Source organism: Chiloscyllium punctatum, chromosome 37, assembly GCF_047496795.1.
Source record: "Chiloscyllium punctatum isolate Juve2018m chromosome 37, sChiPun1.3, whole genome shotgun sequence".
NCBI classification, from domain to species: domain Eukaryota; kingdom Metazoa; phylum Chordata; class Chondrichthyes; order Orectolobiformes; family Hemiscylliidae; genus Chiloscyllium; species Chiloscyllium punctatum.
This window is the reverse complement of record NC_092775.1, coordinates 56950429-56964738: the sequence shown is the minus strand read 5'-3', so window position 1 is coordinate 56964738 and position 14310 is coordinate 56950429. Positions and strand designations below refer to the sequence as shown.

General features: G+C 56.8%; 1 protein-coding gene across 2 annotated transcripts in view; it reads right to left on the bottom strand.

Annotated features, from left to right (window-relative positions):
• Positions 1 to 14310, bottom strand: part of LOC140463135 (myosin light chain kinase 2, skeletal/cardiac muscle-like) — a 275704-nt gene that overhangs the window by 245222 nt on the left and 16172 nt on the right. For both annotated transcript variants that reach the window (XM_072556881.1, XM_072556882.1), the window contains exon 4: positions 11551 to 11951. In XM_072556881.1, the coding sequence (XP_072412982.1) occupies positions 11551 to 11951 (401 nt within the window). The remainder of the gene's footprint in view (positions 1 to 11550; positions 11952 to 14310) is intronic.

Sequence of the window (14310 nt, the reverse complement as noted above, 5' to 3'; positions counted from 1 at the left end):
GGCTGGAGTTGAAAGTGGCAGCCTGCTGCAGAGAGACCATACTGTCGGAGGGTCAGTACTGAGGGAGTGCTGCACGGTCGGAGGGTCAGTACTGAGGGAGTGCTGCACGGTCGGAGGGTCAGTACTGAGGGAGTGCTGCACGGTCGGAGGGTCAGTACTGAGGGAGTGCTGCACGGTCGGAGGGTCAGTACTGAGGGAGTGCTGCACTGTCGGTGGGTCAGTACTGAGGGAGTGCTGCACGGTCGGAGGGTCAGTACTGAGGGAGTGCTGCACGGTCGGAGGGTCAGTACTGAGGGAGTGCCGCACTGTCACAGGGTCAGTGCTGAGGGAGTGCTGCACTGTCGGAGGGTCAGTGCTGAGGGAGTGCCGCACTGTCACAGGGTCAGTACTGAGGGAGTGCTGCACTGTCAGAGGGTCAGTACTGAGGGAGTGCCTCACTGTCGGAGGGTCAGTACTGAGTGAGTGCTGCACTGTCGGAGGGTCAGTACTGAGGGAGTGCTGCACGGTCGGAGGGTCAGTACTGAGGGAGTGCTGCACGGTCGGAGGGTCAGTACTGAGGGAGTGCTGCACGGTCGGAGGGTCAGTACTGAGGGAGTGCTGCACGGTCGGAGGGTCAGTACTGAGGGAGTGCTGCACGGTCGGAGGGTCAGTACTGAGGGAGTGCTGCACGGTCGGAGGGTCAGTACTGAGGGAGTGCTGCACGGTCAGAGGGTCAGTACTGAGGGAGTGCTGCACGGTCGGAGGGTCAGTACTGAGGGAGTGCTGCTCGGTTGGAGGGTCAGGATTGAGGGAGTGCTGCACGGTCGGAGGGTCAGTACTGAGGGAGTGCTGCACGGTCGGAGGGTCAGGATTGAGGGAGTGCCGCACTGTCGGAGGGTCAGGATTGAAGGAGTGCTGCACGGTCGGAGGGTCAGGATTGAGGGAGTGCTGCACTGTCGGAGGGTCAGGATTGAGGGAGTGCTGCACGGTCGGAGGGTCAGGATTGAGGGAGTGCCGCACTGTCGGAGGGTCAGTACTGAGGGAGTGCTGCACTGTCGGAGGGTCAGTACTGAGTGAGTGCCGCACTGTCAGAGGGTCAGTACTGAGGGAGTGCCGCACTGTCAGAGGGTCAGTACTGAGGGAGTGCTGCACGGTCGGAGGGTCAGTACTGAGGGAGTGCTGCACTGTCAGAGGGTCAGTACTGAGTGAGTGCTGCACTGTCGGAGGGACAATACTGAGGGAGTGCTGAACGGTCGGAGGGTCAGGATTGAGGGAGTGCCGCACTGTCGGATGGTCAGTACTGAGGGAGTGCCGCACTGTCAGAGGGTCAGTACTGAGGGAGTGCTGCACTGTCGGAGGGACAATACTGAGGGAGTGCTGAACGGTCGGAGGGTCAGGATTGAGGGAGTGCCGCACTGATGGATGGTCAGTACTGAGGGAGTGCCGCACTGTCAGAGGGTCAGTACTGAGGGAGTGCTGCACTGTCAGAGGGTCAGTACTGAGTGAGTGCTGCACTGTCGGAGGGACAATACTGAGGGAGTGCTGAACGGTCGGAGGGTCAGGATTGAGGGAGTGCCGCACTGTCGGATGGTCAGTACTGAGGGAGTGCCGCACTGTCAGAGGGTCAGTACTGAGGGAGTGCTGCACTGTCGGAGGGACAATACTGGGGGAGTGCTGAACGGTCGGAGGGTCAGGATTGAGGGAGTGCCGCACTGTTGGATGGTCAGTACTGAGGGAGTGCCGCACTGTCAGAGGGTCAGTACTGAGGGAGTGCTGCACTGTCGGAGGGACAATACTGAGGGAGTGCTGCACTGTCGGAGGGTCAGTACTGAGGGAGTGCCGCACTGTCAGAGGGTCAGTACTGAGGGAGTGCCGCAATGTCAGAGGGTCAGTACTGAGGGAGTGCTGCACTGTCAGAGGGTCAGTACCGAGGGAGTGCTGCACTGTCAGAGGGACAATACTGAGGGAGTGCCGCACTGTCGGAGGGACAATACTGAGGGGGTGCTGCACTGTCGGAGGGACAATACTGAGGGAGAGCCGCACTGTCGGAGGGTCAGTGCTGAGGTAGTGCCGCAGTGTCGGTGGGTCAGTGCTGAGGGAGTGCTGCACTGTCAGAGGGTCAGTACTGTGGGAGTGCTGCACTGTCAGAGGGTCAGTACTGAGGGAGTGCTGCACTGTCAGAGGGTCAGTACTGAGGGAGTGCCACACTGTCGTAGGGTCAGTACTGAGGGAGTGCTGCACAGTCAGAGGGTCAGTGCTGAGGGAGTGCTGCACTGTTGGAGGTCAGTGTTGAGGGAGTGCCGCACTGTCGGACAGTCAGTGCTGAGGGAGTGCCGCACTGTTGGAGGGTCAGTGTTGAGAGAGTGCCGCACTGTCGGAGGGTCAGTACTGAGGTAGTGCCGCACTGTCAGAGGGTCAGGACTGAGGGAGTGCTGCACTGTCAGATGGTCAGTGCTGAGGGAGTGCCGCACTGTCAGAGGGTCAGTGCTGAGGGAGTGCCGCACTGTCGGAGGGTCAGTACTGAAGTAGTGCCGCACTGTCGGAGGGTCAGTGCTGAGGTAGTGCCGCACTGTCGGAGGGTCAGTACTGAGGGAGTGCTGCACTGTCATAGGGTCAGTACTGAGGGAGTGCCGCACTGTCGTAGGGTCAGTACTGAGGGAGTGCCGCACTGTCGTAGGGTCAGTACTGAGGGAGTGCTGCACTGTCAGAGGATCAGTGCTGAGGGAGTGCTGCACTGTTGGAGGTCAGTGTTGAGGGAGTGCCGCACAGTCGGACAGTCAGTGCTGAGGGAGTGCCGCACTGTTGGAGGGTCAGTGTTGAGGGAGTGCCGCACTGTCGGAGGGTCAGTGCTGAGGTAGTGCCGCACTGTCGGAGGGTCAGTGCTGAGGGAGTGCTGCACTGTCAGAGGGTCAGTGCTGAGGGAGAGCCGCACTATCGGAGGGTCAGTGCTGAGGTAGTGCCGCACTGTCGGAGGGTCAGTACTGAGGGAGTGCCGAACTGTCAGAGGGTCAGTGCTGAGGGACTGCTGCACTGTCAGAGGGTCAGTACTGAGGGAGTGCCGCACTGTCAGAGGGTCAGTGCTGAGGGAGTGCTGCACTGTCAGAGGATCAGTCCTGAGGGAGTGCTGCACTGTCAGAGGGTCAGTGCTGAGGGAGGGCTTCACTGTCAGAGGGTCAGTACTGATGGAGTGCCGCACTGTCGGAGGGTCAGTACTGAGGGAGTGCTGCACTGTCAAAGGGTCAGTACTGAGGGAGTGCTGCACTGTCAGAGGGTCAGTGCTGAGGGAGTACTACACTGTCAGAGGGTCAGTACTGAGGGAGTGCCGCACTGTCGGAGGGTCAGTACTGAGGGAGTGCTGCACTGTCAGAGGGTCAGTACTGAGGGAGTGCTGCACTGTCGGAGGGACAATACTGAGGGAGTGCTGCACTGTCGGAGGGTCAGTACTGAGGGAGTGCCGCACTGTCGGAGGGTCAGTACTGAGGGAGGACTACACTGTCAGAGGGTCAGTACTGAGGGAGTGCCGCACTGTCGGAGGGTCAGTACTGAGGGAGTGCCGCACTGTCAGAGGGTCAGTACTGAGGGAGTGCTGCACTGTCGGAGGGACAATACTGAGGGAGTGCTGCACTGTCGGAGGGTCAGTACTGAGGGAGTGCCGCACTGTCAGAGGGTCAGTACTGAGGGAGTGCTGCACTGTCAGAGGGTCAGTACTGAGGGAGTGCTGCACTGTCAGAGGGACAATACTGAGGGAGTGCTGCACTGTCAGAGGGACAATACTGAGGGAGTGCCGCACAGTCGGACAGTCAGTGCTGAGGGAGTGCCGCACTGTTGGAGGGTCAGTGTTGAGGGAGTGCCGCACTGTCGGAGGGTCAGTGCTGAGGTAGTGCCGCACTGTCGGAGGGTCAGTGCTGAGGGAGTGCTGCACTGTCAGAGGGTCAGTGCTGAGGGAGAGCCGCACTATCGGAGGGTCAGTGCTGAGGTAGTGCCGCACTCTCGGAGGGTCAGTACTGAGGGAGTGCCGAACTGTCAGAGGGTCAGTGCTGAGGGACTGCTGCACTGTCAGAGGGTCAGTACTGAGGGAGTGCCGCACTGTCAGAGGGTCAGTGCTGAGGGAGTGCTGCACTGTCAGAGGATCAGTCCTGAGGGAGTGCTGCACTGTCAGAGGGTCAGTGCTGAGGGAGGGCTTCACTGTCAGAGGGTCAGTACTGATGGAGTGCCGCACTGTCGGAGGGTCAGTACTGAGTGAGTGCTGCACTGTCAAAGGGTCAGTACTGAGGGAGTGCTGCACTGTCAGAGGGTCAGTGCTGAGGGAGTACTACACTGTCAGAGGGTCAGTACTGAGGGAGTGCCGCACTGTCGGAGGGTCAGTACTGAGGGAGTGCTGCACTGTCAGAGGGTCAGTACTGAGGGAGTGCTGCACTGTCGGAGGGACAATACTGAGGGAGTGCTGCACTGTCGGAGGGTCAGTACTGAGGGAGTGCCGCACTGTCGGAGGGTCAGTACTGAGGGAGGACTACACTGTCAGAGGGTCAGTACTGAGGGAGTGCCGCACTGTCGGAGGGTCAGTACTGAGGGAGTGCCGCACTGTCAGAGGGTCAGTGCTGAGGGAGTGCTGCACTGTCAGAGGGTCAGTACTAAGGGAGTGCCGCACTGTCAGAGGGTCAGTGCTGAGGGAGGACTACACTGTCAGAGGGTCAGTACTGAGGGAGTGCCGCACTGTCGGAGGGTCAGTACTGAGGGAGTGCCGCACTGTCAGAGGGTCAGTACTGAGGGAGTGCTGCACTGTCGGAGGGACAATACTGAGGGAGTGCTGCACTGTCGGAGGGTCAGTACTGAGGGAGTGCCGCACTGTCAGAGGGTCAGTACTGAGGGAGTGCTGCACTGTCAGAGGGTCAGTACTGAGGGAGTGCTGCACTGTCAGAGGGACAATACTGAGGGAGTGCTGCACTGTCAGAGGGACAATACTGAGGGAGTGCCGCACTGTCGGAGGGACAATACTGAGGGGGTGCTGCACTGTCGGAGGGACAATACTGAGGGAGAGCCGCACTGTCGGAGGGTCAGTGCTGAGGGAGAGCCGCACTGTCGGAGGGTCAGTGCTGAGGGAGTGCTGCACTGTCAGAGGGTCAGTACTGAGGGAGTGCCGCACTGTCAGAGGGTCAGTAATGAGGGAGTGCCGCACTGTCGGAGGGTCAGTACTGAGGGAGTACTGCACTGTCGGATGGTCAGTGCTGAGGGAGTGCCGCACTGTCAGAGGGTCACTGCTGAGGGAGTGCCGCACTGTCAGAGGGTCAGTACTGAGGGAGTGCCGCACTGTCGGAGGGTCAGTACTGAGGGAGTGCTGCACTGTCAGAGGGTCAGTACTGAGGGAGTGCCACACTGTCGTAGGGTCAGTACTGAGGGAGTGCTGCACTGTCAGAGGGTCAGTGCTGAGGGAGTGCTGCACTGTTGGAGGTCAGTGTTGAGGGAGTGCCGCACTATCGGACAGTCAGTGCTGAGGGAGTGCCGCACTGTCAGAGGATCAGTGCTGAGGGAGTGCTGCACTGTTGGAGGGTCAGTGTTGAGGGAGTGCCGCACTGTCGGAGGGTCAGTGCTGAGAAGGTGCCGCACTGTCGGAGGGTCAGTGCTGAGGGAGTGCTGTACTGTCAGAGGGTCAGTGCTGAGGGAGAGCCGCACTATCGGAGGGTCAGTGCTGAGGTAGTGCCGCACTGTCGGAGGGTCAGTACTGAGGGAGTGCTGCACTGTCAGAGGGTCAGTACTGAGGGAGTGCTGCACTGTCAGATGGTCAGTGCTGAGGGAGTGCCGCACTGTCGGAGGGTCAGTACTGAAGTAGTGCCGCACTGTCGGAGGGTCAGTGCTGAGGGAGTGCTGCACTGTCAGAGGATCAGTGCTGAGGGAGTACTGCACTGTTGGAGGATCAGTGCTGAGGGAGTGCCGCACTGTCGGAGGGTCAGTACTGAGGGAGTGCTGCACTGTCAGAGGGTCAGTGCTGAGGGAGTGCTGCACTGTTGGAGGTCAGTGTTGAGGGAGTGCCGCACTATCGGACAGTCAGTGCTGAGGGAGTGCCGCACTGTCAGAGGATCAGTGCTGAGGGTGTGCTGCACTGTTGGAGGGTCAGTGTTGAGGGAGTGCCGCACTGTCGGAGGGTCAGTGCTGAGAAGGTGCCGCACTGTCGGAGGGTCAGTGCTGAGGGAGTGCTGCACTGTCAGAGGGTCAGTGCTGAGGGAGAGCCGCACTATCGGAGGGTCAGTGCTGAGGTAGTGCCGCACTGTCGGAGGGTCAGTACTGAGGGAGTGCTGCACTGTCAGAGGGTCAGTACTGAGGGAGTGCTGCACTGTCAGATGGTCAGTGCTGAGGGAGTGCTGCACTGTCAGAGGGTCAGTGCTGAGGGAGTGCTGCACTGTCATAGGGTCAGTACTGAGGGAGTGCCGCACTGTCGTAGGGTCAGTACTGAGGGAGTGCTGCACTGTCAGAGGATCAGTGCTGAGGGAGTGCTGCACTGTTGGAGGATCAGTGCTGAGGGAGTGCCGCACTGTCGGAGGGTCAGTACTGAGGGAGTGCTGCACTGTCAGAGGATCAGTGCTGAGGGAGTGCTGCACTGTCAGAGGATCAGTGCTGAGGGAGTGCTGCACTGTTGGAGGTCAGTGTTGAGGGAGTGCCGCACTGTCGGACAGTCAGTGCTGAGGGAGTGCCGCACTGTTGGAGGGTCAGTGTTGAGGGAGTGCCGCTCTGTCGGAGGGTCAGTGCTGAGGTAGTGCCGCACTGTCGGAGGGTCAGTGCTGAGGGAGTGCTCCACTGTCAGAGGGTCAGTGCTGAGGGAGAGCCGCACTATCGGAGGGTCAGTGCTGAGGTAGTGCCGCACTGTCGGAGGGTCAGTACTGAGGGAGTGCCGCACTGTCAGAGGGTCAGTGCTGAGGGAGTGCTGCACTGTCAGAGGGTCAGTACTGAGGGAGTGCCGCACTGTCAGAGGGTCAGTGCTGAGGGAGTGCTGCACTGTCAGAGGGTCAGTGCTGAGGGAGGGCTTCACTGTCAGAGGGTCAGTACTGATGGAGTGCCGCACTGTCGGAGGGTCAGTACTGAGGGAGTGCCGCACTGTCGGAGGGTCAGTACTGAGGGAATGCTGCACTGTCAGAGGGTCAGTACTGAGGGAGTGCCGCACTGTCGGAGGGTCAGTACTGAGGGAGTGCCGCACTGTCGGAGGGTCAGTACTGAGGGAGTGCTGCACTGTCAGAGGGTCAGTGCTGAGGGAGTGCGGCACTGTCAGAGGGTCAGTACTGAGGGAGTGCTGCACTGTCAGAGGGTCAGTGCTGAGGGAGTGCTGCACTGTCAGATGGTCAGTGCTGAGGGAGTGCCGCACTGTCAGAGGGTCAGTGCTGAGGGATTGCCGCACTGTCGGAAGGGTCAGTACTGAAGTAGTGCCGCACTGTCGGAGGGTCAGTGCTGAGGTAGTGCCGCACTGTCGGAGGGTCAGTACTGAGGGAGTGCTGCACTGTCATAGGGTCAGTACTGAGGGAGTGCCGCACTGTCGTAGGGTCAGTACTGAGGGAGTGCTGCACTGTCAGAGGATCAGTGCTGAGGGAGTGCTGCACTGTTGGAGGTCAGTGTTGAGGGAGTGCCGCACTGTCGGACAGTCAGTGCTGAGGGAGTGCCGCACTGTTGGAGGATCAGTGTTGAGGGAGTGCCGCACTGTCGGAGGGTCAGTGCTGAGGTAGTGCCGCACTGTCGGAGGGTCAGTGCTGAGGGAGTGCTGCACTGTCAAAGGGTCAGTGCTGAGGGAGAGCCGCACTATCGGAGGGTCAGTGCTGAGGTAGTGCCGCACTGTCGGAGGGTCAGTACTGAGGGAGTGCCGCACTGTCAGAGGGTCAGTGCTGAGGGAGTGCTGCACTGTCAGAGGGTCAGTACTGAGGGAGTGCCGCACTGTCAGAGGGTCAGTGCTGAGGGAGTGCTGCACTGTCAGAAGATCAGTCCTGAGGGAGTGCTGCACTGTCAGAGGGTCAGTGCTGAGGGAGGGCTTCACTGTCAGAGGGTCAGTACTGATGGAGTGCCGCACTGTTGGAGGGTCAGTACTGAGGGAGTGCCGCACTGTCAGAGGGTCAGTACTGAGGGAGTGCTGCACTGTCAGAGGGTCAGTGCTGAGGGAGGACTACACTGTCAGAGGGTCAGTACTGAGGGAGTGCAGCACTGTCGGAGGGTCAGTACTGAGGGAGTGCTGCACTGTCAGAGGGTCAGTGCTGAGGGAGTGCCGCACTGTCAGAGGGTCAGTACTGAGGGAGTGCTGCACTGTCAGAGGGTCAGTGCTGAGGGAGTGCCTCACTGTCAGAGGGTCAGTACTGAGGGAGTGCTGCACTGTCAGAGGGTCAGTGCTGAGGGAGTGCTGCACTGTTGGAGGGTCAGTGCTGAGGGAGTGCCGCACTGTTGGAGAATCAGTGCTAAGGGAGTGCCGCACTGTCGGAGGGTCAGTACTGAGGGAGTGCCGCACTGTCAGAGGGTCAGTACTGAGGGAGTGCCGCACTGTCGGATGGTCAGTACTGAGGGAGTGCCGCACTGTCGGAGGGTCAGTACTGAGGGAGTGCTGCACTGTCGGAGGGTCACTTCTGAAGGAGTGCCGCACTGTCGGAGGGTCAGTACTGAGGGAGTGCTGCACTGTCAGAGGGTCAGTACTGAGGGAGTGCTGCACTGTCGGAGGGTCAGTACTGAGGGAATGCCGCACTGTCGGAGGGTCACTACTGAGGGAGTGCTGCACTGTCAGAGGGTCAGTACTGAGGGAGTGCTGCACTGTGGAGGGTCAGTACTGAGGGAATGCCGCACTGTCGGAGGGTCAGTGCTGAGCGAGTGCTGCAAAGTTGGAGGGTCAGTGCTGAGGGAGGGCTGAACTGTCGGAGGGTCAGTGCTGAGCGAGTGCCGCACTGTCAGAGGGTCAGTGCTGAGGGAGTGCTGCACTGTCGGAGGGTCAGTACTGAGAGAGTGCTGCACTGTTGGTGGGTCAGTACTGGGGGAGTGCCACACTGTCAGAGGGTCAGTACTGAGGGAGTGCCGCACTGTCGGAGGGTCAGTACTGAGGGAATGCCACACTGTCAGAGGGTCAGTACTGAGGGAGTGCTGCACTGTCGGAGGATTAGTACTGACGGAGTGCTGCACTGTCGGAGGGTCAGTACTGAGGGAGTGCTGCACTGTCAGAGGGTCAGTACTGAGGGAGTGCTGCACTGTCGGAGGGTCAGTACTGAGGGAGTGACGCACTGTCAGAGGGTCAGTGCTGAGGGAGTGCTGCACTGTCGGAGGGTCAGTGCTGAGTGAGTGCTGCACTGTCGGAGTGTCAGTGCTGAGGGAGTGCCGCACTGTCGGAGGGTCACTACTGAGGGAGTGCTGCACTGTCAGAGGGTCAGTACTGAGGGAGTGCTGCACTGTGGAGGGTCAGTACTGAGGGTATGCCGCACTGTCGGAGGGTCAGTGCTGAGTGAGTGCTGCAAAGTTGGAGGGTCAGTGCTGAGGGAGGGCTGAACTGTCGGAGGGTCAGTGCTGAGCGAGTGCCGCACTGTCAGAGGGTCAGTGCTGAGGGAGTGCTGCACTGTCGGAGGGTCAGTACTGAGGGAGTGCTGCACTGTTGGAGGCTCAGTACTGAGGGAGTGCCACACTGTCAGAGGGTCAGTACTGAGGGAGTGCCACACTGTCAGAGGGTCAGTACTGAGGGAGTGCCGCACTGTCGGAGGGTCAGTACTGAGGAAGTGCCGCACTGTCAGAGGGTCAGTACTGAGGGAGTGCTGCACTGTCAGAGGGTTAGTACTGAGGGAGTGCCGCACTGTCGGAGGGTCAGTACTGAGGGAGTGCTGCACTGTCTGAAGGTCAGTACTGAGGGAGTGCTGCACTGTCAGAGGGTCAGTACTGAGGGAGTGCTGCACTGTCGGAGGGTCAGTACTGAGGGAGTGCCGCACTGTCGGAGGGTCTGTACTGAGGGAGTGCCGCACTGTCGGAGGGTCAGTGCTGAGTGAGTGCCGCACTGTCGGAGGGTCAGTACTGAGGGAGTGCCACACTGTCGGAGGGTCAGTGCTGAGGGAGTGCCGCACTGTCGGAGGGTCAGTACTGAGGGAGTGCCGCACTGTCAGAGGGTCAGTGCTGAGGGAGTGCTGCACTGTCGGAGGGTCAGAGCTGAGGGAGTGCTGCACTGTCGGAGGGTCAGAGCTGAGGGAGTGCTGCATTGTCGGAGGGTCAGTGCTGAGGGAGTGCTGCATTGTCGGAGGGTCAGTGCTGAGGGAGTGCTGCACTGTCAGAGGGTCAGTGCTGAGGGAGTGCCGCACTGTCGGAGATGATGCCTTTATTAATGTGATGTTAAGCCAAGGCTCTCTCTGTCCTCTTTGGTTTCTGTAACACCTTCCAGGGACACTATCTGGAGCAGAGCTGTGACCTCCCCCCAGCCAACTGTCTAACTCTACCATAACGCTGATCAGAGTCAAAAAGTCTTGTGCTGGAAAAGCACAGCAGGTCAGGAAGCCTCCTTGAAGCAGGAGAGTTGAAGTTTTGGGCATAAGCCCTTCATCAGGAGTGCAATCCTCACTTTCTCCCAGTGACACTGATCAGCAGATTGTCCCTTTGATTGTGTAGGAGCCTGCTGTGTCAACTTGGATGCCTGGTTGTCCCAGTTTTCAACAGTCCCATCAGCTGTGAAGTGATCTGGCATTTTGTGTTGCTCTTAACACCCCTTCAAACATCCTGAGTGTTCCACTCAATAATGAAGAGGGTGCTCTTAGACTGGCTGCTCTGATGGGCTGGTGTGTGCCAAATGGGAATTTAATCCTGAAAATTGCGAGGTAGTGCATTTGTGTCGGACTAACAGCATGGGAGTACACATTGAGTGGGAGGACCCTCTGCAGTATGGGAGGGAGCTTGGTGTGAATGCCCATAAATTCTTGAAAACAGCAGGACAGTTCGATAAAGTGTTTCAGAAGGCACCTGGGTCAACGTGTCTTTATTAGTCAAGACATTGATTCAAAGATCAAAGAGTTGCAGCTGTGTATAATGTTCGTTTGGCCCCAAATGGTGTACCATGGACATTTCCCATCCCCACACCAGAGGAAGGATGGGATTACACTGGAGGGGGTGTAGGATGTTACCTGGGATGGAACATCTCAGCTATGATGAGAGATGAGAGAGCCTGGCGCACAGCAGGCTGACGATAATCAGGTGTAGATCTGCAATGTTCCAAGAGTCATAGACAGGGCGAAATGTTTCCCTCTGTAGAGGAGTCACTAACTAAGGGGCACAAGATAAGTAGTGGGAGGTTTAGAGGGGATTTGAGGAAAATCTTTTTATCCAGAGGGCTGTGGGTATCTGGAATTCACTGCCAGAATGGGAACCCTCAAAGTATTTCAGAAAGTATTTAGAATACAAGGACAAGTGCTGGACAATGGGATTAGAACAGATCGATATTTAATGATGTACCAGACTGGATGTGCTGTCAAATCTCGATGACTATTTAACCTGGTGTGGCAGTGTGTAAGGACACCATTTTATCTCAGTTTGGGGTAGTGTGTGGGAATGGGCACCATGTGTATCGGAGATCCACGCACAAACATTGATCTTTACCGATCACTTTGATTGAGCTCTCTTCACCAGTGCTGCCCTGCACTGGAACCTGCTCCTCCTGGCACCACGCAGCTGTGCCCACGGCTGCTCCTTCACCCTCCGTACCCTCCTCTGTGTCCTTCGAAGCTCCTCCTTGACTCTGAGGGACCTCAGCGCCCAGTACCTGCTTGTTTCTTCCAGCTCGGGGCTCCTCAGGGAAGCCAGGCTCCCCATCTCCAGCTCGGTGCTGGGATGGTTCAGGAGGGGAGTCGCTGCCCTCCTCACCGGGACTCTGCAAGGCTCCCAATCTCCCAGCCTCCGCACACGGGTCAGCTTCATCGCTGGTCAGGCTGGGGTCCGCGACCTCTCCATCTGCACTGCCTGCTGTCAATGTGGCACTCTCAGAGCCTCCCTGCTCCTCGCTGTTACAGGAAAGATCAGATGTCAAAGATAATGCTGGATGGACAGTAAAACAGAGAAATGAATAGTAGAGGACAGCTAAACAAAGACAGAGAGATATTCAGATCACAGTGGCCCTACAAGACTGAGGCCAGTGCCAGAGAATGGGAACCTGGCTCAATAATGCAGGAAGAGACACCTCTGCTCACTAGAGTTCCATCAATCTAATAGGGTAAAAACAATGACTGCAGATGCTGAAAACCAAATACTGGATTAGTGGTGCTGGAAGAGCACAGCAGTTCAGGCAACATCCAACGAGCAGCGAAATCTTAGAGATTTCGCTGCTCGTTGGATGCTGCCTGAACTGCTGTGCTCTTCCAGCACCACTAATCCAGTATTCCATCAATCTAATGCCAAGTGGTGAGACGTTAAGCTGAGACAAAATTAGAATGCGGCTGAATGGAAGGGAGCACAGGTTAAGGACAAGTTGTGCTAACTGACCTTAGTGGGCACTTTGACAAAGCAAAGTCAGAGCGAGGGGCTGAAATAGGCCCTTTGATATCCCTCTTATAAACTTTCAAATGACATTTGACAAAGTACAACATAAATAGACTTGTTTAAAAATAAAAGTCCATAAGTCTTTGGAGGTGACAAGTGGAGAGAGCCCTTAATAAAGCTTTCAGAATCCTCAACCACTCCTGTATTAAGAGAGACTGAGGGGACGGGAACAGGGAGGTTATGCTGAAGTTATACAGGACACTGGTGTGACCTCAGCTAAAGTCTTCTGCATGGTGTTGGATGATATATTTTAGGAAAGATGTGAAGCAAGGGAGAGACTGCAGAAGAGGTTTACAGGAATTGTTCCAAGGAGGATAATTTCAGGAATGAGGGAAGGTTGGGGAAGTTGAAGCAGTTTTTAAGTGTAATTGCAGATATGTGGGACCTACCCTGATACTCACCAGGGAGATACTGGTCTCTTTAACTCCCACTTTACTTGGGACATAGCCAGCAAGACTTATGGAGCCCAAACCTAATGTTGGACATCTTAAAAAACCTCACTGACACCGTGCCCACCCCGGGCAATCCTCCAACCATTGGAGTACCAGCTTTGACCCAACCATCTCCCAAACTAACTGCCAACCTTGCTCACCCATCTGCTCACCCACCCGCCTGCTCACCCACCCACCCAATCACTCACTCACTCGCCCACCCACTCATCCATTCACTCATTCACTCACCCACTAGCTCACCCCCCTGCCTGCTCACCCACTCACCCACCCACTCACACATCCACTCACCCACCCACTCACTTATTTACTCATCAATTCACTCACTCACCCACCCACTTACTCAGAGTAGCATTAAGGAATTGAAAGCTGGACATTTTTCACAGTGGTGAGTCTTGTTGATGTTGTTATTCAGTGGAAATTGGCTGGACTCACACTGGGACCATGAAGTGTTAGCATTTAGTGATTGCCAGTCCCACCAATGCACTGTCACTGCCATGTCCTGCCTCCTAACCTCCCCCATTCCCAAAATCCCAGCCACTCACTGAGTGATAAACCCTCCACTGGGGACATTGGGACATCAAACCCATGGAGAACCACCAGCTGGCAGGTTGGTAACAGAAACGGAAACGTGACCAGGATCAATCCTGACGTCTGGTTCCAAACTCCAGGTTCTCACCTCAAACAGGAAAGTTTAGCCTCTGTGTCCAATCTGTTCCATGACAATGCTACAATCAAGACAGACAATGGACCTGCACCACACTGGCACCAAACCCAACTATTTATGATCATTAATACGGGGAAAATCATATTCATTCTTAACCACAACACCCTAGTAACTAGGAAAGCCATTGTCTTTTGCTGTGGTTCAATCTTTGAACCAAATGCCACACAAGTTATCTGCTCCCCTGTTGGCCTTTATTGGACTACAGGAAGGAAGACATCTTTCTAACATTGCACTGAGCTGGTGTTAACAGCACCCCATTTGGAAGGAAGGACATACAGAGGAGGCAGCAAACTTAAGGTTCATGAGATTGGTCCCTGGGGTTAGAGGATGGTCTAATGACGAGAGGTTGAACTGATATTCACTGGTGTTTAGATGAACAGAGGCAAACTAATTTGAAGGTTAATGAGATTCTGAAAGGGGTGAATTGGGACAGTGCTGAGAAAGTGCCAGGATAAGGGGCTGATTGTTTAGAATTGAGATGAAGAGTCATTTCTCCACACAGTTGGAATTCTCTTTTTTAGTTAGTCATCTTGTGGGATGTGGACATCACAGGCTGGGCCAGCATTTATTGCTTGTCCCTAGTTGTCCCTTGAGCTGGTGGTGAGCGGCCATCTTGAATACTGCCAGTCCATGTGCTGTGAGTTGACC